Source organism: Tupaia chinensis, unplaced genomic scaffold (genome assembly GCF_000334495.1).
Source record: "Tupaia chinensis unplaced genomic scaffold, TupChi_1.0 Scaffold144016_1, whole genome shotgun sequence".
NCBI lineage: Eukaryota > Metazoa > Chordata > Mammalia > Scandentia > Tupaiidae > Tupaia > Tupaia belangeri.
In genome coordinates this window covers 583,410-602,480 of record NW_006203868.1, presented here as the reverse complement: position 1 = coordinate 602,480, position 19,071 = coordinate 583,410, and the positions used below count along the sequence as shown (strand labels likewise).

General features: G+C 41.8%; 2 protein-coding genes across 11 annotated transcripts in view; one reads left to right on the top strand and one right to left on the bottom strand.

The window, feature by feature from the left end:
* SLC44A3 (solute carrier family 44 member 3) overlaps positions 1-12,575 on the top strand; it is a 91,405-nt gene extending 78,830 nt beyond the window's left edge. For 2 of the 10 annotated variants that reach the window (XM_014583059.2, XM_014583053.2), the window contains 3 exons: positions 2,184-2,321; positions 5,286-5,522; positions 6,708-7,024. In XM_014583059.2, the coding sequence (XP_014438545.1) occupies positions 2,184-2,321; positions 5,286-5,522; positions 6,708-6,776 (444 nt within the window). In that variant the 3' untranslated portion in view covers positions 6,777-7,024. Of the gene's footprint in view, positions 1-2,183; positions 2,322-5,285; positions 5,523-6,707; positions 7,025-10,644; positions 11,193-11,542; positions 11,581-12,344 lie in introns of those variants that run through there. The other 8 variants (XR_001369569.1, XM_014583058.1, XM_014583055.1 and 5 more) reach the window with 8 other exon arrangements.
* Positions 8,889-16,713, bottom strand: CNN3 (calponin 3). Its single transcript, XM_014583060.2, has 6 exons — positions 16,592-16,713; positions 16,327-16,393; positions 15,130-15,267; positions 14,365-14,481; positions 12,582-12,728; positions 8,889-9,727 (listed from the first exon to the last, which is right to left on the bottom strand). Exons 1-6 carry the CDS (start codon positions 16,645-16,647, stop codon positions 9,419-9,421), a joined length of 834 nt encoding a protein of 277 aa, XP_014438546.1. The 5' UTR covers positions 16,648-16,713; the 3' UTR covers positions 8,889-9,418.
* Positions 16,714-19,071: the final 2,358 nt, after the last annotated feature.

Here is a 19,071-nt window from a genome sequence, read left to right as displayed (position 1 = left end):
AGGTGGCATGGTGGTTAAGGTGCTGGACTCCCACATGGCTGACCATGGTTTGAGTCCTAGACCTGGCAGCTTGCTTTCTCACATTCCCTCTCTCTCTCCCTCTGTCTCTCTCTGGTCAAATTAAATAATAATAATAATATTGATGAATAAAATTAAATAATTATTTAAAAATTAAATTGATAAAGGTCATGTAGCTACATGAAAATGTTTATTATATAAAGGGAAAAAGTCAGATATATAGTCTTGGAGGCCAGCAGATGGCATAATGGTTTCATCAGTGGACTCCCATGTAATCAATCACAGTTCAAGTCTCTGACCCGATGACTTAAAACTCACACTGGGCGTGTGTGCGTGCATGCCCAAAGTCCCAAGAGGAGAAGGGACTGTGGTGTGGCCATCCCCACTGTGGGGGTGATGTCTCAGTTTCTGTCTCTCTGCCTCTCTCTCTGTCACTCTGGCCAGCACACGTGCCCTATAGCAGAAATCTCTCTCTTAAAAAAAGGAAACAGATACATAATCATGATAATGCACTATTTAAACTGTATAGTTTCCATTTCTAAAATATGTATTGTTTAGACAGTGGACCCCCCACATGGCGACTTGAAAATCAGGACAGGCACATGTGTATGTGCAAAATACTGAGGAGAATGAAGGAGAAGGGACTGTGGCATAGTCATTCCCCGAGATGCTTTCTCACTTTCCCTCTTACTGTCTCTCTCTCTGTCTCTTTCAGGTGAGTGCACATAACCTCAGGCAAGAACCTAAAAAAAAAGTGTATTGTTTTCTACTCTGCCTCTTTTCATACCGTCTTATTTATTCTTTTTTTTTTTTTTTTTTTTCCGTTTTTTTTTTTCTTTTTTTTTTTTTTTTTTTTTTTGCTATAGGGCGCATGCACTCGCCCGAAAGAGAGAGACAGAGATAGAAAATGAGAAATCATCCCTCCCAGGGGGGATGGCCACGCCACAATCCCTTCTCCTCCATTCTCCTCTCAGAATCTTGGGCACACAAGCACATGTGCCCAGCATGAGTTTAAGCCACTGGGTCCGGGACTCCAACTACAGTCAGCTACATGGGAGTTCAGTGACATAGCCATTATGCTAACTACTGGTCTCCCCATCTTATTTATTCTTTTTTTAAATTTTTAAATTTTTTTTAGAATTACTTTATTTATCATTATTATCATTATTATTTTCCAGTTTGATCAGAGAGAGACAGAGGAAGTGAGAAAGCAAGCCGCCAGGTCCGAGACTTGAACCGTGGTTGGCCATGTGGTAGTCCAGTGCCTTTGACCACCATGCTACTTGCCAGCCCCCATCGTATTTATTCTTTATTAGCATCTCAAACATACCTACCTGAACAAGTTTTTGCAGATTGTTCTCAAGGTACAGATTCTCTGGGCTGTTGGGCATTTATTTACCACTTTTACTGGGATAATTGGTTGCGTTTGAATCGAATGTGAATGTTGAATTTACACAGAGCTCAGTTCCTAGGAAGGGCCTGAGCAGCACCTCTCACACTTAAGGGGCTAAATACCTAGCCCCACCCCCTAAATCTAGTTCTATGCCAATCACACCTGTGGGTTACACTCTCACAAATTACTAGGGCATGCTTTCTTTCTGGGACCTAAACTTCCTGCCTCCAAACTCTACCATGCACTAAAAAGAAAATAATTGGAACCAGCAGCTGGTGTAATGGTTATGCTGCTGGACTCCCACATAGTCAACTATAGTTCAAGTCCTGGACCTGGCAGCTTAAAACTCATGCCAGGCGTATGTGTGTCTGTGCCCAAAATCCCAAGAGGAGAATGGGGGAGAAAAGATTGCAGCATGGCCATCCCCACTAGGGGATGATTTCTCACCTTCTGCCTCTCTGTCCGGTGAGCGTATGTGCTCAATAGCAAAAATCTCTCTAAATAAATAAATAAAATAATTAATACTTTACCCATCCATCATTTGTTTGTAGTGGGATGTCCAAGCTTCCATTTTGACCGGAAGTATTTACTTTTACTGCAACTATTTAGAAGTGTTTGTGAGTATAATCAAAGACTAGAAGGGACTTTGAAAATGAAATGAGATGGCGGGTTCATAGAAACTGTCTTACTCTATCAAACGTTCTATATTGTCATGTTGCTTTGAATCAGTAATGATAAGAATCATCTTTTTAACTATTGTCTTTCATTTCAGAATGCATATACTGCAACTGCTATTAATGGGACAGATTTTTGTACATCAGGAAAAGATGCACTGAAGATCTTAACCAAGAATTCAAGACATTTTATATCTGTTAACAGCTTTGGAGACTTCATAATTTTTCTAGGAAAGGTGAGATACCTTGACTAAATAAAGAGACTGGGATTCAAAAAATTAACCCAAATGAAAATTAGTTTGGAAGGGAACTAATATTTCTTACATGCTTACCCTTAAGTAGATGCTATACTTCATTATCTCATTTAGTCCTCAATCCTGTGAGGTATCCCTATTTTGTAGATAATGAAACTGAAGTTTAATAACTTGTCCAGGACTTTAAACCTGGTCTTATTCTTACCCGTGACCAATTCTAATATTCTGACTCCCACTCTTCCATGTCTGAAATGCTATTAACTCCAAAAAAAATGAATGTATTTTTTAAATTATTATTTTTAGGTTTTTGTCATAGGGCACATACGCTAGCTGAGAGAGAGGTAAAGCGAGAAATCCCCCACCCCCCCAGGGGCTATGGCCATGCTACAATCCCTTCTCCAATCTCTTCCTGAAATCTTGGGCATGTCCCTGGTGTGACTTCTAAGTCACTGGGTCTGGGACTCAAATCGTCATTGGTCATGTGGGAGTCCAGCACCTAAACCACCACACCATCTGTTGGCCCTGTGTGCGTGTTCTCCTTATTGTGCCTATAAATAAGATAATATTGTTACTATTCTAAAAGGGGCCAGAGTCACATTACCGCTGTCATCTGAACAGTGTTCTGTTGTTGTTCAGGGAACTGTATGTAGTCTTGTGGGATGAAGGAGCATTTTAGAACCCCAACATCTCATGGTGTGAATGAAGGACAGAGCCCTAGACTTGGAACCTTTCACAGCTCTGAACTTCAGTTTTCATATCTATGAATAAAGATGGCTCGTACCCTTTCTGAGTTTTAGGGAACAGTAGCTAAAATGCTGATTAAAAGCCCCAGGCCCTATTGACCATGCTTCAAGTCTGAAGTTTCTATGTGCCTGTGTGTCTCTTTCTATGTGATTTTCACTCACTGGGCCTAATTCTCCACAATACAGGTTTGTAATATAGGATTCACCTACTTCCAGCTCTCTGCTCTTCAGATTAACCGCAGACACCCTGACCTTCCCACCATGTTTTCTCTATTCCAAGCTAAACATCTTTGCTTCTTTCAATTAACCCTCCACATCTGACACGAATACAAGTCTTTGGTGTGCCCAGAAGTGAAAAAGCTCTTGGTCTCCAGTTGTGACCTGGCCAATGCCAAATATAGGGACTCTTTGCTCTGCATTGAGGATCTTGTGCTTCTGAGGTATTTTCTGTATGCCTCCGGTGCAGTACTATTCATAGTTGGCTGTGAGTAACAAGTTATGGAAGGCTTGGACTCCACAGGTGTCTGTTAATTGCACATGTACTAAAGGCTCAGCTGGGCCCGAGACGTTTCAAATGTCAGTAGCAATAGAAGCACAAAAGAATTGTGCCTTTCAAGAGAGTATAATCTATTTTGTAGTTGTATTTAAATAGAAAATATTGTTTGTTAGCTTGATAGGCTTGTGGGTGATCTACGAGGTTGTTGGAAAAGTCATGACGTATTTTTGTTTTTCTTTGCCAAAATGCTTCATGACTTTTCCAACAACCCAATATTTCCTTAGAACTACTTCCAAACTTTGGAGTGAGGTTTTATCATTTAAATATTTTTGCTAATCCATTCTCTTACATTCCCCACAAGGAATATATTAAGGCAAATGGGCCAATGAGGTTTTTTTGTTTGTTTTTATGAGAGATTTTTGCAATAGGGCATGTATGTTCACTGGAGAGAGAAAGCAAGAAGTCACTCCCCAGAAGGGATAGCCATGCCACAATCCCTTCTACTCCATTCAGCCAATGAGTTCTTAACGAGTATTCGATAACCGACGGCTCCTTGGGCTTATTTTGTTTTGTTTTTTGAATAAACTAGCATTGAGACCTCCTTGCTCATCTCTGTGAACATCGGGAGCAATCATCCCCCAGCTGGACTCCATTACATCTGGTAAAGAATTAGGTACATCATGGCCTGTAATCAAGTGCCTGGAAATCTAGTAATTACATATAGCAAAAGCCTGGAATAATCCTAGTATCTCCCCACACCAGCACTGCAAAACCTTTCCATTTCAATCGCAAGTAAGCTAATTTTTAAACTATAATGCCCAATTCACTCAATGGATTGCTGCAGTGTTTAAAAAGGAAAAAATTTTGGGAACCAGCAGTTAGCATAATGGCTATGTCGCTGGACTCCCACATAGTCGACCGCGGTTCGTGTCCCGGACCCAGTGGCTTAAAACTCACGCCGGGCACGTGTGCGTGCGTGCCCAAGATCCCGAGAGGAGAATGGAGGAGAAGGGATTGCGGCGTGACCATCCCCCCTGGGGGTGATTTCTCACTTTCTGTCTCTATGTCTCTCTCTGTCTGTCTGGCGAGCGCACGCGCCCTACAGTGAAAATCTCTCAAAAAAAAAAAAGTTAAAAATTTTGTGGTTTTAAGTGAAAAAGATTTTGTGAGGTATTATATGTATATAAAAATGAAAACTAAGCAGATAAAATGTAATTCTATGTACCCCTGTTAATTGAGTTTACTTTTGATCTCCTCGCTTTTCAGTTTTCCTTCCACTCCACTCTGCAATTTTTTTTTTTTTTTTGGAGGTTTTCGCTAGAGGGCGTGTGCACTTGCCAGCCAGACAGAGACAAAGAGGCAGAAAGCGAGAAATCACCCCCCCGGGGGGATGGTCACGCCACAGTCCCTTCTCCTCTTGGGATCTTGGGCACGCACGCACACGCGCCCGGCTTGAGTTTTAAGCTACCGGGTCCAGGACGCGAACCACGGTTGACTACGTGAGAGTCCAGTGACATAGCCATTACGCTAACTGCTGGTCCCACCCACTCTGCAAATTTTTATACAAGCATTCTTTACCACAGGGCATGCTTGTGCACGTGCACACTCCCACAGATATGAGACCATTCCTTAAAACTGACACAGCCTTTTATAAACTATCCTGATCAACTAATTTAGAGAGTAATATCTTTGTTTTGTTTTGGACAGGTGTTAGTGGTGTGCTTCACAGTGTTTGGAGGACTGATGGCATTTAACTACAACCGCGTGCTCCAGGTGTGGGCCATCCCTCTGTTACTGGTAGCTTTTTTTGCCTACGTAGTAGCCCACAGTTTTTTATCTGTGTTTGAAACTGTGCTGGATGCCCTTTTCCTGTGTTTTGCGATTGATCTGGAGACAAATGATGGATCATCGGAAAAGCCCTACTTTATGGATCAAGAGTTTCTGGTAAGGAAACATTTTATTTCCTATTGCCACCTCCAGCCTCACAGCCTCCTGTTGAAAAAAAAAAAAAAAACACACACAGGCTCACTCCCAGCCTCATTTTCTCTTCCACGGGGCCCTGTGGGCTTCCACTACCATGGCCTGAGTACGAGCAGAGAGATTTGGGTCTCGCTGAATCCTCCTTCCCTGGGGAAGTGAAGCTGAACAGATGAACACTGATCAGATGGCTTCCTCAGTAGGAGCACCGCCAATGACCATGGGCAGAAGGCGTTCTGAAGAACACAGCAGTAATCCATGTCCCTCTGGTGCTATCAGCTCGGTTTGGCCTCTTGAGTGGCCTGGAACTTACCTTTTGTTCTAGAGTACTTGCGTCCCAAACATTGTCATCCCCACCATGTGTTAGAGCGCACTCACCAGTATAGACTAAATCATCTTCCACACCAGTATTGACAGATCTGCAAGTCTCAGATGCTTTATAACCCAGGTTCCCAGGCTCCCAGGTGTGAGACATGCCACGCCCTCCCAGAGCCCTCCCAGTGCTGCTATCTGGTAAAGCAGCCGGCTGGTTCCAACAGCTTTTACAACAGTGGTTGCTTACTTGACTTATCCTGTGTAGACAGGGATCTTTTAACCAAATGATGCCTCCTTTCTGTTGTCTGTCACGTGACATGTGTGCAATTTTCTTTCATTCAGTTTCAATAAAACTCTTTAAAAAGGGCATTCAAAGCACTCTTCGGGCACTGAAGTTTAACTAGCACTTCTATAGTTTTATAATGTATCCTCATCCTTTATATGAAACATCAATAAAATTCCTTTTTTGATTACTTATTTTGGCTTCTCTTTATGAACTCTTAAAGACAGTGTTTCTGATGGTGGTATGAAGCTGACTAAAGATCCAAAGTTTGAAAGTTACCTACCAAAGTATTATGACAAGGAAAACTTTCTTACAGATTCAAGTCCTTGAATGAAGTAATCTTGTTTTGTGCTCTTTGGTTTCCTAAAAAGAAAGCTTGTTTGCTTTTCTTTATCATTACAGAGGTATGTCATTGGTTCTTAAACTGTCTATCTAAAATAAAGCTCTAAAAATAAAATAAAAAAGAAATTACAGTCAAGAACACCTAGTAAATGGTTGCCAACAGTACAAACACACACACTAACGTTGGTCTAACTCATCCTTTTGTTTTTCAGAGTTTTGTAAACAGGAGCAGTTTTTTTCAGCAGGGCAGAGCAGCGGGAGAACTACTCACTAAGGAATGAAGAAGGGACAGAACTGCAACCCATGTGAGCATTAGGTATTTGTACCTGGAAGTTTCCTTGAGCCGTTCAGAGTAAAAGATAAGGCTGATAGACCCTAGTCTTCCTTATTGTTTGAGAACGTTACAATACTGGAACCATAAAAGTTTATAGCTCTTTTGGGGCCAATTGAGGCAGGTAAACTCTTTTAAACAAGGTGTAAAAACTCAGGTGATTTGGGGGCACAATCAATAAACTCTTTTAAAAAAGGACTTTGTTAGCAGAAATCTCAATGTTGCTCTTGTACAGGGCAGGATTTTTCCCTAGATATATACTATACTACAGTGTATTCTGGAAAGATACTAAATACGTTAACTTTTCCAAATGAAATTCTAGATGCAGGGACAGTAAAAACCCAAAGTTTAAAGTCTAACGGGAACTACCACCTGAACTGGGCTTGGGCAGGACAGGGGCAGGCATTTACCAGATGTGAGGTAGTTGCTTGAAAGCACGCGCACTCTAACAAAACCTCCAACACTCTGGAATAGTTTTCAACCACATCCTCACCTGAGAATTGCCTGGAGAAAGATTTCTTAAAATATTTATACCTGGGGGGAGCGGGGAGCTGGCAAGTGACATGGGTGTTCAGGGCACTGGACTCCCATATGGCCAACCGCAGTTCGAGTCCCAGACCTGGTGGCTTGCTTTCTCTCTTTCTCTCTCTCACTCCGTCCCTCTCTGGGCACATTAAAATAAACAAAAAAAGTTAATTTTAAAAATAATTTTTACCTATACCCTATTCTCAGACATCTAGATAAAGGGAGAGATTTTCCCTCCCAAAGATTTTAACAAATAGGAACTTTATCCATGGTGATTGGCAGCCTCGTTTCTCTTAGGTGAGTGAATAGAATTGCCCACTCCTCCAACAGGAGGAAGGAGCCCACTGACTGGGCAGAGCGGCCAGGGGGTGTGATGTAGGACTTCCCTCCCTAAATACCTCCAAAGTCAACAAGAAAGAGCCTGACAGCTCATGTCTACTGTAAATGCAAATTACCTTTTTCTTAAGCAGTATCATTAAACTAGTATAGCTCTTTTAGTTTCTTAGGAAAGGCATTTACAGTGTAACTTCCCTGAAGCATTAAACTTCAGTCATCCGAGAATGAAGAGCAAGAAAACTTTGCTTCTGTGGGTTTATCTGACCACGTGTCCATCCCTATTAATCATCCTGGTTATCTGCCCTGGGAACAAAGCACATTTTCACTGCCAAGCCTAGTAGAGCCAATCCTGTCAGAAGAAATCTCTCCTCTGACAGGGTGTCAAAGAAGAGTTATCAATTTCCTTTTAGTGACTGCTTTTCTATTGTATTTAGCTGCTGCTTGACTTTATTCTGTAATGAATGAAGGGAGAGGTTGTACTCTGAACATCAGATTATTAAACATATCCTATATGTCTGAGCCACCATGTTCCTCCATCCTATTTATGCATCATAGAATAGGAATATAAAATTCCCTCCTGCTTACCAATGCTCCTGAAGATGACGACACAATGACTCCAGGTTGGAATAAAGGTAAGTTTGGGACAGCCAAGCACCATGAATAAGCATGGTTCAGAGGGTGCTATGAATCCTGGCTGGCATTTACTGTGTGCCAGGGACAAGCAAGTCCCTTCGTTTTTCTAAGCCTCCATCTCCATAAGCATAGAGTGCAGTTGTTTTGTCAAGTCTTTAATAAAAAGAATGTTAAAGTACCTTTTTGTTTTGTCAAGTCTTTAATAAAAAGAATGTAAAAGTATCTTATAATAAAAGTACCTGGGAAAGAGCACTTTAAAAAAAAAAAATTCTACTTATCTGGAAGCTAGCCACAAAATAATCAGCCTGTGTTCATATGAATGTTCAAAAAAATATTTATTTATAAAAAATACAATGGGATAAGTTTATGCTGAGAAATGCAGCAATAAATACAGTTGAAGAAAACAGAGCAACTCTACATGGATACATTGGCACAAATAGGAGAGCGAACGCACCACCCAGACCTGCACGTCTGCAGGCCATTTTATACACGCCCCCTCGGAAACACCACTCGGAAAAGATCTCGTCAGCTTGGGGAAGAGAATGAGTACACGTATAATCACAGATGCACACTGATCATGACTTTATTTAAAAATTAGCAAACAATACTGTAAAAACATCAATTTCTAAAATGCTGCATCTTAGATTTAGTTGGCAAAGACCACGTTTTAGCAATAAGCATGAGTTTAGTCTTCCATGTAGAAACCAAATACACTAAACTGTAAAAAAAAAAGTTTGCTATTGTTTGAAAATACCAGTTTAAGTATAAGATTGTAAAAATGCATAGATCTTTAATAAGAGAATTGGCTGTACAAGAGTACTCCCCTTTCACAGTATTCCTTTTACTTCATATGCGAGTTATCGGTTATGCTGTACGATTTAACTGTTACAGCACTAAAAGGCAACTATTTAGGGAAGAGGCAGAAAAAGGAAAAAGGAATGTATGTAAGGCAATTTTTTTTTATTAGGTACAATAAGCATAATAGTGTTTTAGGAAGACAAGATAAAAATTACTCAAGGCTAGCTTGGTTCTCACTGGATAAAAACAATGGACTAAATACTGAACTTCTCTGTATGAATCTAATAATCAATGCCTTGGTCACCATATTGGTAATCTCTGGCACTCGCCATGATACTCCTCTGGGTATTCTTCCTGGTAATCGCTATCACTGATCTCTGATCCATTTGTTCCTGTTCTTTGACTTCCATCATGAATGACAGCTTCTGTGGGAGCAGCACAGTATTTGGGATCATGTACTTGCAGCCCAAGGCCATACACACTCATCCCTTTCTGGGAAGCAACTTTGTTGGTACCCATCTGTAGAGAAATAGTCGAGTTGTCCACTGGTTGTAATGTTAGCTTCTGATCATAGATGTCTCTTCTGGTACCTGGTGCCAACATGCCAGCCTGGTATAGAACATATATATATACATACACCAATTAAAACAGTGAAAATCGATTCTTGTATTTATAAATTATGAAGCTCTCAGTGAATGTGACACTATACAATATTCACGTGGTTCAAGGGTAAAGCTAACTCACCAAACTTCTGATACTGAATCACTTCATTTTTAATGAGAGATTTTTACTATAGGGCACGTGCACTTGCCGGAGGGAGTGGAAGAGAGAGAGAGGGAGGGAGGTTTTTTTTGAAGGGAGGGAGGGAGGGAGACAGTGAAAATTCACTTCCCAGGGAGATGGTCATACCACAATCCCTTGTCCTTCTCCTCCATTCTCCTCTTGGGATCTTGGGCCTGCATGCATGCACATGCACCCGGCATGAGCTGTAAGCTGCTGGGCTTAGGACTCAAACCACAGTGAGACTATGTGAGAGTCCAGTGAAATAACCATTATGCTATCTGCTGGTCCCCAAACCACTTTTATGAAGCAATAGCCACTGTTTTTCAGCCCTTCCTTCAAATTCTTACTCTCCGATAAAATTGTTAAGTGGCCTCAAAAAAGCTTACTTTTTTAAAAGTTTTGTAGAGTACATGCACTGTGCCAGAGAGAGAGAGAGAGAGAGTGAGTGACTGACTGAGAGAGAGAGAGAGATAGAGTGAGTGAGTGACTGAGAGAGAGAGAGAGAGAGAGTAACTGAGAGAGAGAGAGAGAGAGAGGGAGTGGGTGGGAAAGAGAGAAATCACCCCCTGGAGGGAAGGCCATGCCACAATTCCTTCTCCAGTCTCCTCTCAGGATTTTGGGCATGGCAGCACAAGTGCCTGGCGTGATTTTCAAGCCACTGGGTCTGGGACTTGAGCAGCACCGTTGGCTATGTGGGATCTGGCGCCTTAACCTCTACCCTTCCTGCTCACCCACTTTTTTAGTTTCAGGTTTCTCATACAAAATGGAGACAGCACTACCTACTTTGGATTCAGGAGAGGACCAGAGAGACAAAGAATATAAAAATAAAGCATGTTTGCCTACCTCAAAGTGACATTTGAATGCCTAGTATAAAAATATACACTTCCTATCAGGTTGTCAGGAGAGTCAAGACATGTTTTTCTACGCAAAAATGTAACTTTCCCTACGACTCAGTAGGTTACCAGTTTCAAAATTTTATACTACGTTCAACAAAAACTATGCCGAGCAGACCCTATGGAATGAATACTTTTCAAAATGCACTGATACACAAAAGAGCCAGCTCAAAATAGCTCCACCCCTTGTTTTTCAGAATGCAGGGGCTCATGCCTGGTTTATTTATCTCAAGCACACACTTTCAGACTTAAAGAGGTTAAAAAAGCAAATGTGAGTGGCAGCTAGGAGAGATACAATAGGTCATGCTGGGGTCATTAAGAAAATCATCTTTAGCCCAGCAGGTGGCAAGGTGATTAAGGTGCTGGATCCCACATAGCTGACTTTGTGGTCTGAATCCTGGACCTGGCAGCTTGAAGAACATGCTGGGTGTGTGTGCATGCATGCCCCAAATCCCAAGAATAGAGAGGGGATGTGACGCGGCCATCCCCGCAGGGGGTGATTTTTCACTTTCCTTCTCTCTCTCTGTCTCTGGTGAAAGCATGTGCCCTATAGGGAAAAACAAAACTAAACTAAACTAAAAATAAGAAAATGGGTTTTCAAAGCTTAGCCTCATTTTTGTTGAATAGACCTGTCTGCTTTCAAATAGTTATCAAGCTCCTCCTGAGGGGCTGTTGATTTGTTTTTAATAAGAACTTCAAAGCTTAATTATTACCAGTATTAATACTGGTGCACTATCTCCCCCTTTAGAGTTTCAGTACTCTTGGTCAACTGTGATCCCAAAATAGGTGAGTACAGTACAATAAAATATTTTGAGAGACCACATTCGCATAACTTCCATGACGGCATATTATTTTAGTTCTATTTTATATTGAACTAAAGTTCTACTGTCTTTATTGCTGTTCATTTTATGCCGTGCCTAACCTATAAATTAAGCTTTATCATAGGTATGTATGTATACATAGGAGAAAACACAGCATATGTAGGATTCAGTACTGTCCAGTTTCCAGTATCCACTGGGAGTCTTAGAACATATCCCACCTAGATAAGGGGGCCCACTGTATTTTGACCATACTGCATTTCCATCTACTCATACTGACACATTTAATTGGAATGCTAGTTACATCTTTTTTTGTTTTCACCCCCATAGGGCATGTGTGCTCACTCAAGAGAGACAGAGCTCTAGAGGGAAAGTGAGAAATCACCCCCCGAGGAGGGATGGCCATGCTGCAATTCCTTCTCTTCCATTTCTCCTCTCAGGATTTGGGGCATGCACACTGACACACCTGTTACGATTTTCAAGCCACTAAGTCCATGACTTGAACCTCAACTGGCCATGTGCGAGTTCTAGGGCTTTAACCACCATGCTTGCCACCTGCTAGCCCTGCTAAATCATTTTTAGTAAGACACCAGATAATTTTACCTACCAACTTAATTAAAAGCTTCTTAAACAAACAAACAAAAAAACCACCCAGCATTTAAATGAGTACTCTTTTACTTGGATGGTGTAGCAAGAACCCTGTGCTAAACATATCTTTCCTTTTCTCGTTAGGTAGAAAGTCCAGCTGTTCTGACTGCCAGCAAGATCCATGAGCCACACCATACTATTTTTTGCTGTAGGAAAGGCCCTTTGATTCTTTTGCTTTCCCAGTGAAATCTGCTTTCCTGAAGGAATATATTATGCAACAAATACCTTCTTCGAGCTTTTAGTTAGTAAGAATCAGGTGCTAAGCGCTGCCTTGGAACGGCCCTCTGTGTGCTTTGCTGTAGTGTGAAAGCGAAGGCTTACCTGGCTGGCTCCTTTGTTGGTGCCCATCTGCAGGCTAATTGTGGTCTGGTCAAAAGGTTTGTCGGTTTGCATTTTGGGATCATAGAGGTGCCTCCTAGTCCCATAGGCCGTCATACCTGCCTGGCTGGCACATTTGTTGGTTCCCATCTTTTAAGTTTAAAATAATGAATCGTAATTAGCAAAAATCAACATGTATAGCACAAACAAAACTTCCCGTGCCACTAAACAGAGGGAAGGGGGTGGGCGCAACTGAAAAGTTCCTGAGCTGAGGACCCAGGGTCGACTCGGTACCAACTCACGTCTGTGCTTTTACAAACATTTCAAGAGTTAGCTTTGAAACAGACATTTTTAGAAAATTCACTCTATATCGTCTCCCTGCATAACGAGTCATACATAAACATGCACACATGAGCAGACAGATGGCACACGGCTATCGCAGAGGTGGACTGGTAATTCCCTGCACTCTCCTTCTGTAGCACAGATAACCCAGCGAAGCGGTGCCTGCTCCTGTCATTTTCAGGAACAGAAGCTACCTCAAGCCAGGCAGTTTGTTCTACATGAGATGGGAAGGCAATTGTCAGGTGTTTTCTCTGGGAGCTTAACAAGAGTGTCTTATGTTTCAAAATCACCAACATTTTCATGAGAAAAAAACCAACTCTCATGGCACTGGACAGAGCCAGATAGGCAGAACGAGGAACCAGAACTCCACCGAGTTCAGAGGAACAATCATTAACTTCTCCTCCCACTGAGAACACTGTGGCTGTAGGGCCAGCCATACACTGTGTTCTACCGTTGGTCTTTTTTCCTTAAAAATAAGACTTACTAAAATAAAACCATTACTGAACGTATAAAAAAATTATTATAACAAAAAAATGAAAAATCAAATTAGGGAAAATCTTTATTATTAAAAGTCAAACCTGTTCACTGGAAAAGAGTCAGAAAGCATATAAGTAAAAAGGAAGAAAAAACAGTATCACCATCTATTCACTGCCCACGCCTGTGAATATCCTTCTAGTTATACTGTATGTATCTGTGTATGTAACTACAGACACACATCTATAGAAACATCCACATAAACAAAAATGTATGTGTGCACTTCTTTTAAAATAAATGACCACAGCATTTTATAACCTGTTTTTTTCCCCTGAACCTGTCTTTTCAAACTCTAGTATATCGTTGTTACAAGTTCCTTTCTTGGAGTTATAATTTAACCAGCTGACGACCTGTTTGGAATTTAGATTTCCAGTCTCCAGTGACACAATTTTATACTGTATAAAAATAAATCCACCTCACTTAGACTCAATCAAGAGAAGGCATGATAGCAAGCCTGTATCAGAATAAAGTCCAAAGCATTTGGGGGACTTAGCAACAGGTTTTTGTGATACTTTTCCGGAAATTGATGTGAAGGAAGAAAATATAAAAGAACCGTCTTCCGTAAGTATTTCCCAAGAACTAAACTAACGAAGTCTAACAGGCTTTTCTTGTATCATGTGTTACTCATATAACTAAAGAGCATTAAGGTTTTGTAAAACAGCCTCATTTGGTCAAGAACATTAAAATAACAATATGATTAGCAAAAAATTTTCATTTCCCGGACAAGCATCAAATCAGGTGGCCTATGTGAGGTTTCTTCTAAAATCGTTATCATTGTCTCATGAGCTTCAAAAAACACTATATACCAGCCCCACAATATACTATTTCTATTCTTACGAGGCTTAATGCTCAGCATGGTAAGAATTAATGATATCAAAGAAGTAATTGAATAAGTGACCACATTACTCACCTGCAAGCCAATTACACTCTGGCCAGCTTTTAATTTTCCTTCATCAAAACGTCTTGTTTGTTTTTCTGCATACTTAACTCCAATATCAATGGTCGTATGGAACCCTTTGGTTTTGGCCTAGACAGAAACATGCACTCACTGAAAAGAAACACTAAAATAGATATCTGCCAACAGTTTTTTACAGAAGGAACAAAGAAATGGTATGTCCCGAAACAAAGGCTTCATTAGGGGAGACCCACACTGGAGGTGAAGATATTTAAGGCTATTTGGTAATACACTGTGCCCTCTGAGATGTCAGTTAAAATTAAACTATCTTACATGAGGCAGCTGGTGCCAGCAGCCTTTCCACAAGCTAACAGTTATAGAAGAGAGAGGTCTCTCCACACCTGGTTTGAATCTTACAGGGAAGCAATGATAAAATTCATCACCAACACAGAGGGGACTTTAAAGTTTCTTTCTTGAAGGAGAGGGTGAAGGGGAGATGCAGAGGGAGGGGAGGAGTGGGATAAGGAGAAGGGGAGGGGGAGGGGAGAACAGGGGGGAAAGAAAAGCACATCCCACCCAATAGGCTCCCATGCCACAATTCCCTCCAGCCTTCCCAGCCAGTTAGGATCATGGGGGTGTGCTCTGCACGTAAAGCCAACCAGGGAAATGAAACCATGGTCTTCCAGGTGGGTCTGGCACTGCCTGAGCAGTGTGTTAGCCCTGCACCACCAAGGCGCCCCGTGCAGAGTTCTAAACCAGTCGTTGAAGACATGTACGTACCAGACCTGCTAGAGCCACCAAGGTAGTCTGAACTTGGGTCATGTTTCCATTCTCAAAAAGATCATTTGCTTCAAATATGTCATGTGGCTTCATACCATAAGCCTGAATGGCTTTAATAAAGTTGCCAATATTCTCCAGCTATAAAGAAAAACAATGATAACTTTGGAGCTAAAAATTAACATTCACAATGTCTAAGAATTCTAAGTGTTGAAGCCTAGTTACAAGATGCCAGACACAAAACTCCTTACCAAGGATTCTTTGCCAGGTACATTCTAAGTACAGATCTCTCTGGAAAAGCAGACTAAAAAGAGGGTATTTTTCAGCAGGTCAGTTTTTCCAGCTTGTTAAGGGCAAGACCTTCCTTACATATCTTAAGAATCCTGTGTCTGAGCTTTTCATGCTTGGAATTTTATCAAAAGGTACATGATTACTCATATTAATAAACAATTCACTGAATGTTTTAGTTTCAAAATAAATTCAGTTACTACGTGCTGATTCTCTCATATCTCTAAACATATACTTCAGATTAAATATCTTAATTATACATATTCAGAAACTAAGGCCAAGTCTGACAGTGTTGTTATACTAAATGCCCTACTTGTCCCTGGTTTACCCATGTGCTCTAGGTAATGTTTCTCTCTGCAAGCTGTGTCAAATCCTTCCTACAATAGACAGACCAAGGAAAACTCAGACAGGAAAACCTTCCTATCTTAGGACAACTTCTAAGCTAGACATCTAATAATTACAGAACTAGTTCAGTAAGTAATTATGGAAACATTTTTTAAATGGCAAACTGAATATAGCCATGAACACAGATTTCTGCTAAAATGATAAACTATTAAAAATTATTTTAAAATGGAACCAGCAGTTAGCGTAATGGATATGTCGCTGGACTCCCATAGTTGACCACAGTTCGCGTCCTGGACCTGGTGGTGACTCACGTAGGGCGCGTGTGCGTGCGTGCCCAAGATCCCAAGAGGAGAACGGAAGAGAAGGGATTGCGGCGTGGCCATCCCCCCTGGGGGGTGATTTCTTGCTTTCTATCTCTCTGTCTGGCGAGCGCACGCGCTCTATAGCAAAAACCTCTCAAAAAAAAATTATTTTAAGAAGATAACAAATCCAACAAAACAACACTGAAGTCAAATTTTCACTACATAAAAAGTAAACAAAGCCAGAGGTGGCTGGTTTGGCTGTTACCTGAGGCCAGTTTAACGAAGACTCGTTGACCTTCTTCACCGAGCCTGGCTGAAGCTTGTTTATGAGTCTGGAAAGAAAAATGTAAGAGACACCTTACTGACTGGTCACCTAGAAACAAGGAATGTGTTATAAAGTCTGTTCCTGTAACCTCGGTGAGGGAAAGCATTAAACACATTTGCGGAATATCAAGGTCTGGAGGTGGGCAAGGCAGATGCCAGTGGAATGGGCTGGAACTGCAGAGACAGACCCGAGGGTGGCAACTTACTCGCAGAGGATGATGCCATCCTTAAGGCCCAGCTGGAAGTTGGTGCCGATGCTCATGCCTGTCACCTCCTCTATCCAGTTGCGAAGATCTTCCTCTGCCTGATGGTCATACTTGGAAGCAATCTGAAATACAAATGAACTACCTTTAGAAGAATTTCACTAAAGCATCAGCTGACTCATAGCCTGCTCTGCTTTCATGATCCACCAAGACTATAGCTAGGGCCTGCGGGAAACTACACTCAGCAGAGGTTGTCAGGAGCTCATTCAGCTGCTACCGTTGAAGTAACGAGTACATTTTTGCTGAAGATGATGTCACACAAATTTTGAACAGCACATGGAAAGAAGCTGGGACTAAGGAGGAGAAAATATTCATTAAGATAAGGAAGATTTTTGGTCATGACACAGAGGATGGGACAAAGATTTATCAGCATATTACAATACGGCACCAGCCACAACCTAAACTTTAAAGGTTAGGTCATTAATCACTGTATTCCCCAAAAAAGACAGAAGGAAGTTTCTGACTTGTGAGCCTTTTTTTTTTTTTTAAAGGTTTTTGCCATAGAGCACGTGTGCTCACGAGAGAGACAGATAGACAGACACACAGAGAAAGGGAATGCGAGAAATCCTCCCTCAAGGGTGATGGCCATGCTGCAATTCCTTCTCCTCCAGGGATTTTGGGCATACATGCACACGTGCCTGGCATGACAGTCAGGCTGCCAGGCCTGTGACTTGAACCATGGTGGGCCATGTACAAGTCCAGAGCCTTAACCAACCACACCACTTGCTGGCTCTATGTAAGACTTGAACATAGCACTTCAACTGGCCGAGATACTCATTCCAATAGTTCTGTTGCCTGGAACATTCATTTGCCATCTACTCAGCCAACATACTTACATACTGCGTGCGTGCACACACACAAGTTCTGATGTTTGTCTTATACTCAGCCAAATACACACTACACACTACATACACATGTTCCTCGGTACCAGTTACTGTACTTCTAGTACATTATTGAAATTCTGTTTCTGTAGTCTTTATCCTAAGGAGGCTCCTTACAGAAAGGAAAAACATTTAATTCACTTTTAGATTCTTAGTACATAGTATTGTCCTTGACACCTAAACATTTAAAACTAAAAGAAAATTTGTTAGCTTTTTACTTGCAGAATGCTACCATTAAGGCAGCTTACCAAGCAGATGCTATTATATATGCTAAAACGACCTGTTAAATACAGGTTTTTGAAAGATCCCTTCATAAGAAGACCATGAACCTCAATTTTTAAAAAAATGTAAACACAATATTGTTTAAAATCACCTGCTCAAGTTCTCAGCTCTTCCTGTCCTAGAGTCCTTAAAGGGACTGGGCAGTTATTAAGAAGGAGCTGCTTGGGACCAGCAGTTAGCGTAATGGCTATGTTGCTGGACTCCCACGTAGTCGACCGCGGTTCGCGTCCTGGACCCAGTGGCTTAAACTCACGCCGGGCGCGTGTGCATATGTGCCCAAGATCCCAAGAGGAGAATGGAGGAGAAGGGATTGTGGTGTGGCCATCCCCCCTGGGGGGTGATTTCTCACTTTCTCTTTGTCTCTGTCTGTCTGGCGAGTGCACATGCTCTATAGCAAAAAACCTCTTGGAAAAAAAAAGGAGCTGCTGGGAGGAAGGAAAGATCATGGATCACCTGTCCTCTTCAGCACAGGTGAGAATGTCAACCCCTCGTCAGCAACGCCCGAGGGAGAGAGCATGGGCTGGGAGTCAACACAGCATTGTTGAGATGAACAGTAGGGATGTTTGCTGTCCATAAACCTCATTCGTTCTTATTACCAAAAGGAATGAAATGGCATCAGACATTCTAGTCATGAGGAAAGGAGGGCCTTCAAGTTCACAGAGAAACCAAGCACAGCTGTGGGAAATGTCCAAGGTTTTGGGTCCAGGACAGGACTGTGGGCTGCATCTAGGTCTTTCCAAGAGAGACCCAGGGGGCAGCAGATCAGACAGGCACGGAAGGCGCTGGCCAGGTTACCTTTAAGTCAACCGATGGGAAACCAGCACGGTGCCTTCAAAACACACACTGCCACACTTGATCACAGTCCTGTTCATGTCTGCCGACAGCTGTGAGAGCCTTTTATATTTCAGGGTAGGAAAACAATTCCATCTCCCAGGTCAAGTAAATGGGCAAGTCTACATTCCCAACAAGCTCTCGCAAGCTCACCACGGCTGAGCCTTGGATATAACGTGACCCCTCATGCTGTTTTCAGTGACCCTTTGCCAGTCTCCCCGCCCCCTCCCCCAACAAAGACAAGGCTTCTGCTTTAACAGAGAAAGCAAATGATTCGCTAATTACTGTGTCATTGAGGGAAATGGCAGTTCTAAATCCTCTGCTTCCCCACGCCCCAAACAGAGAAGCTCTACCCCTTTGACAGAATGGATTGTTTAAACTGTACATTTACTTTAACCAGGATTACAAACGGAACTCCGACATGTTTAT

Bases quoted from the DNA above. Each gene is read 5' to 3' on its own strand.
- CNN3 (XM_014583060.2), bottom strand. From the start codon at position 16,647: ATGAGCATCGGCACCAACTTCCAGCTGGGCCTTAAGGATGGCATCATC. The intron at 15,268-16,326 runs GTAACAGCCAAA...TTTTCTTTATAG, and splicing joins CTTCGTTAAACTGGCCTCAG to CTGGAGAATATTGGCAACTT. The intron at 12,729-14,364 runs GTGAGTAATGTG...TAAACTTAAAAG, and splicing joins AGAGTGTAATTGGCTTGCAG to ATGGGAACCAACAAATGTGC.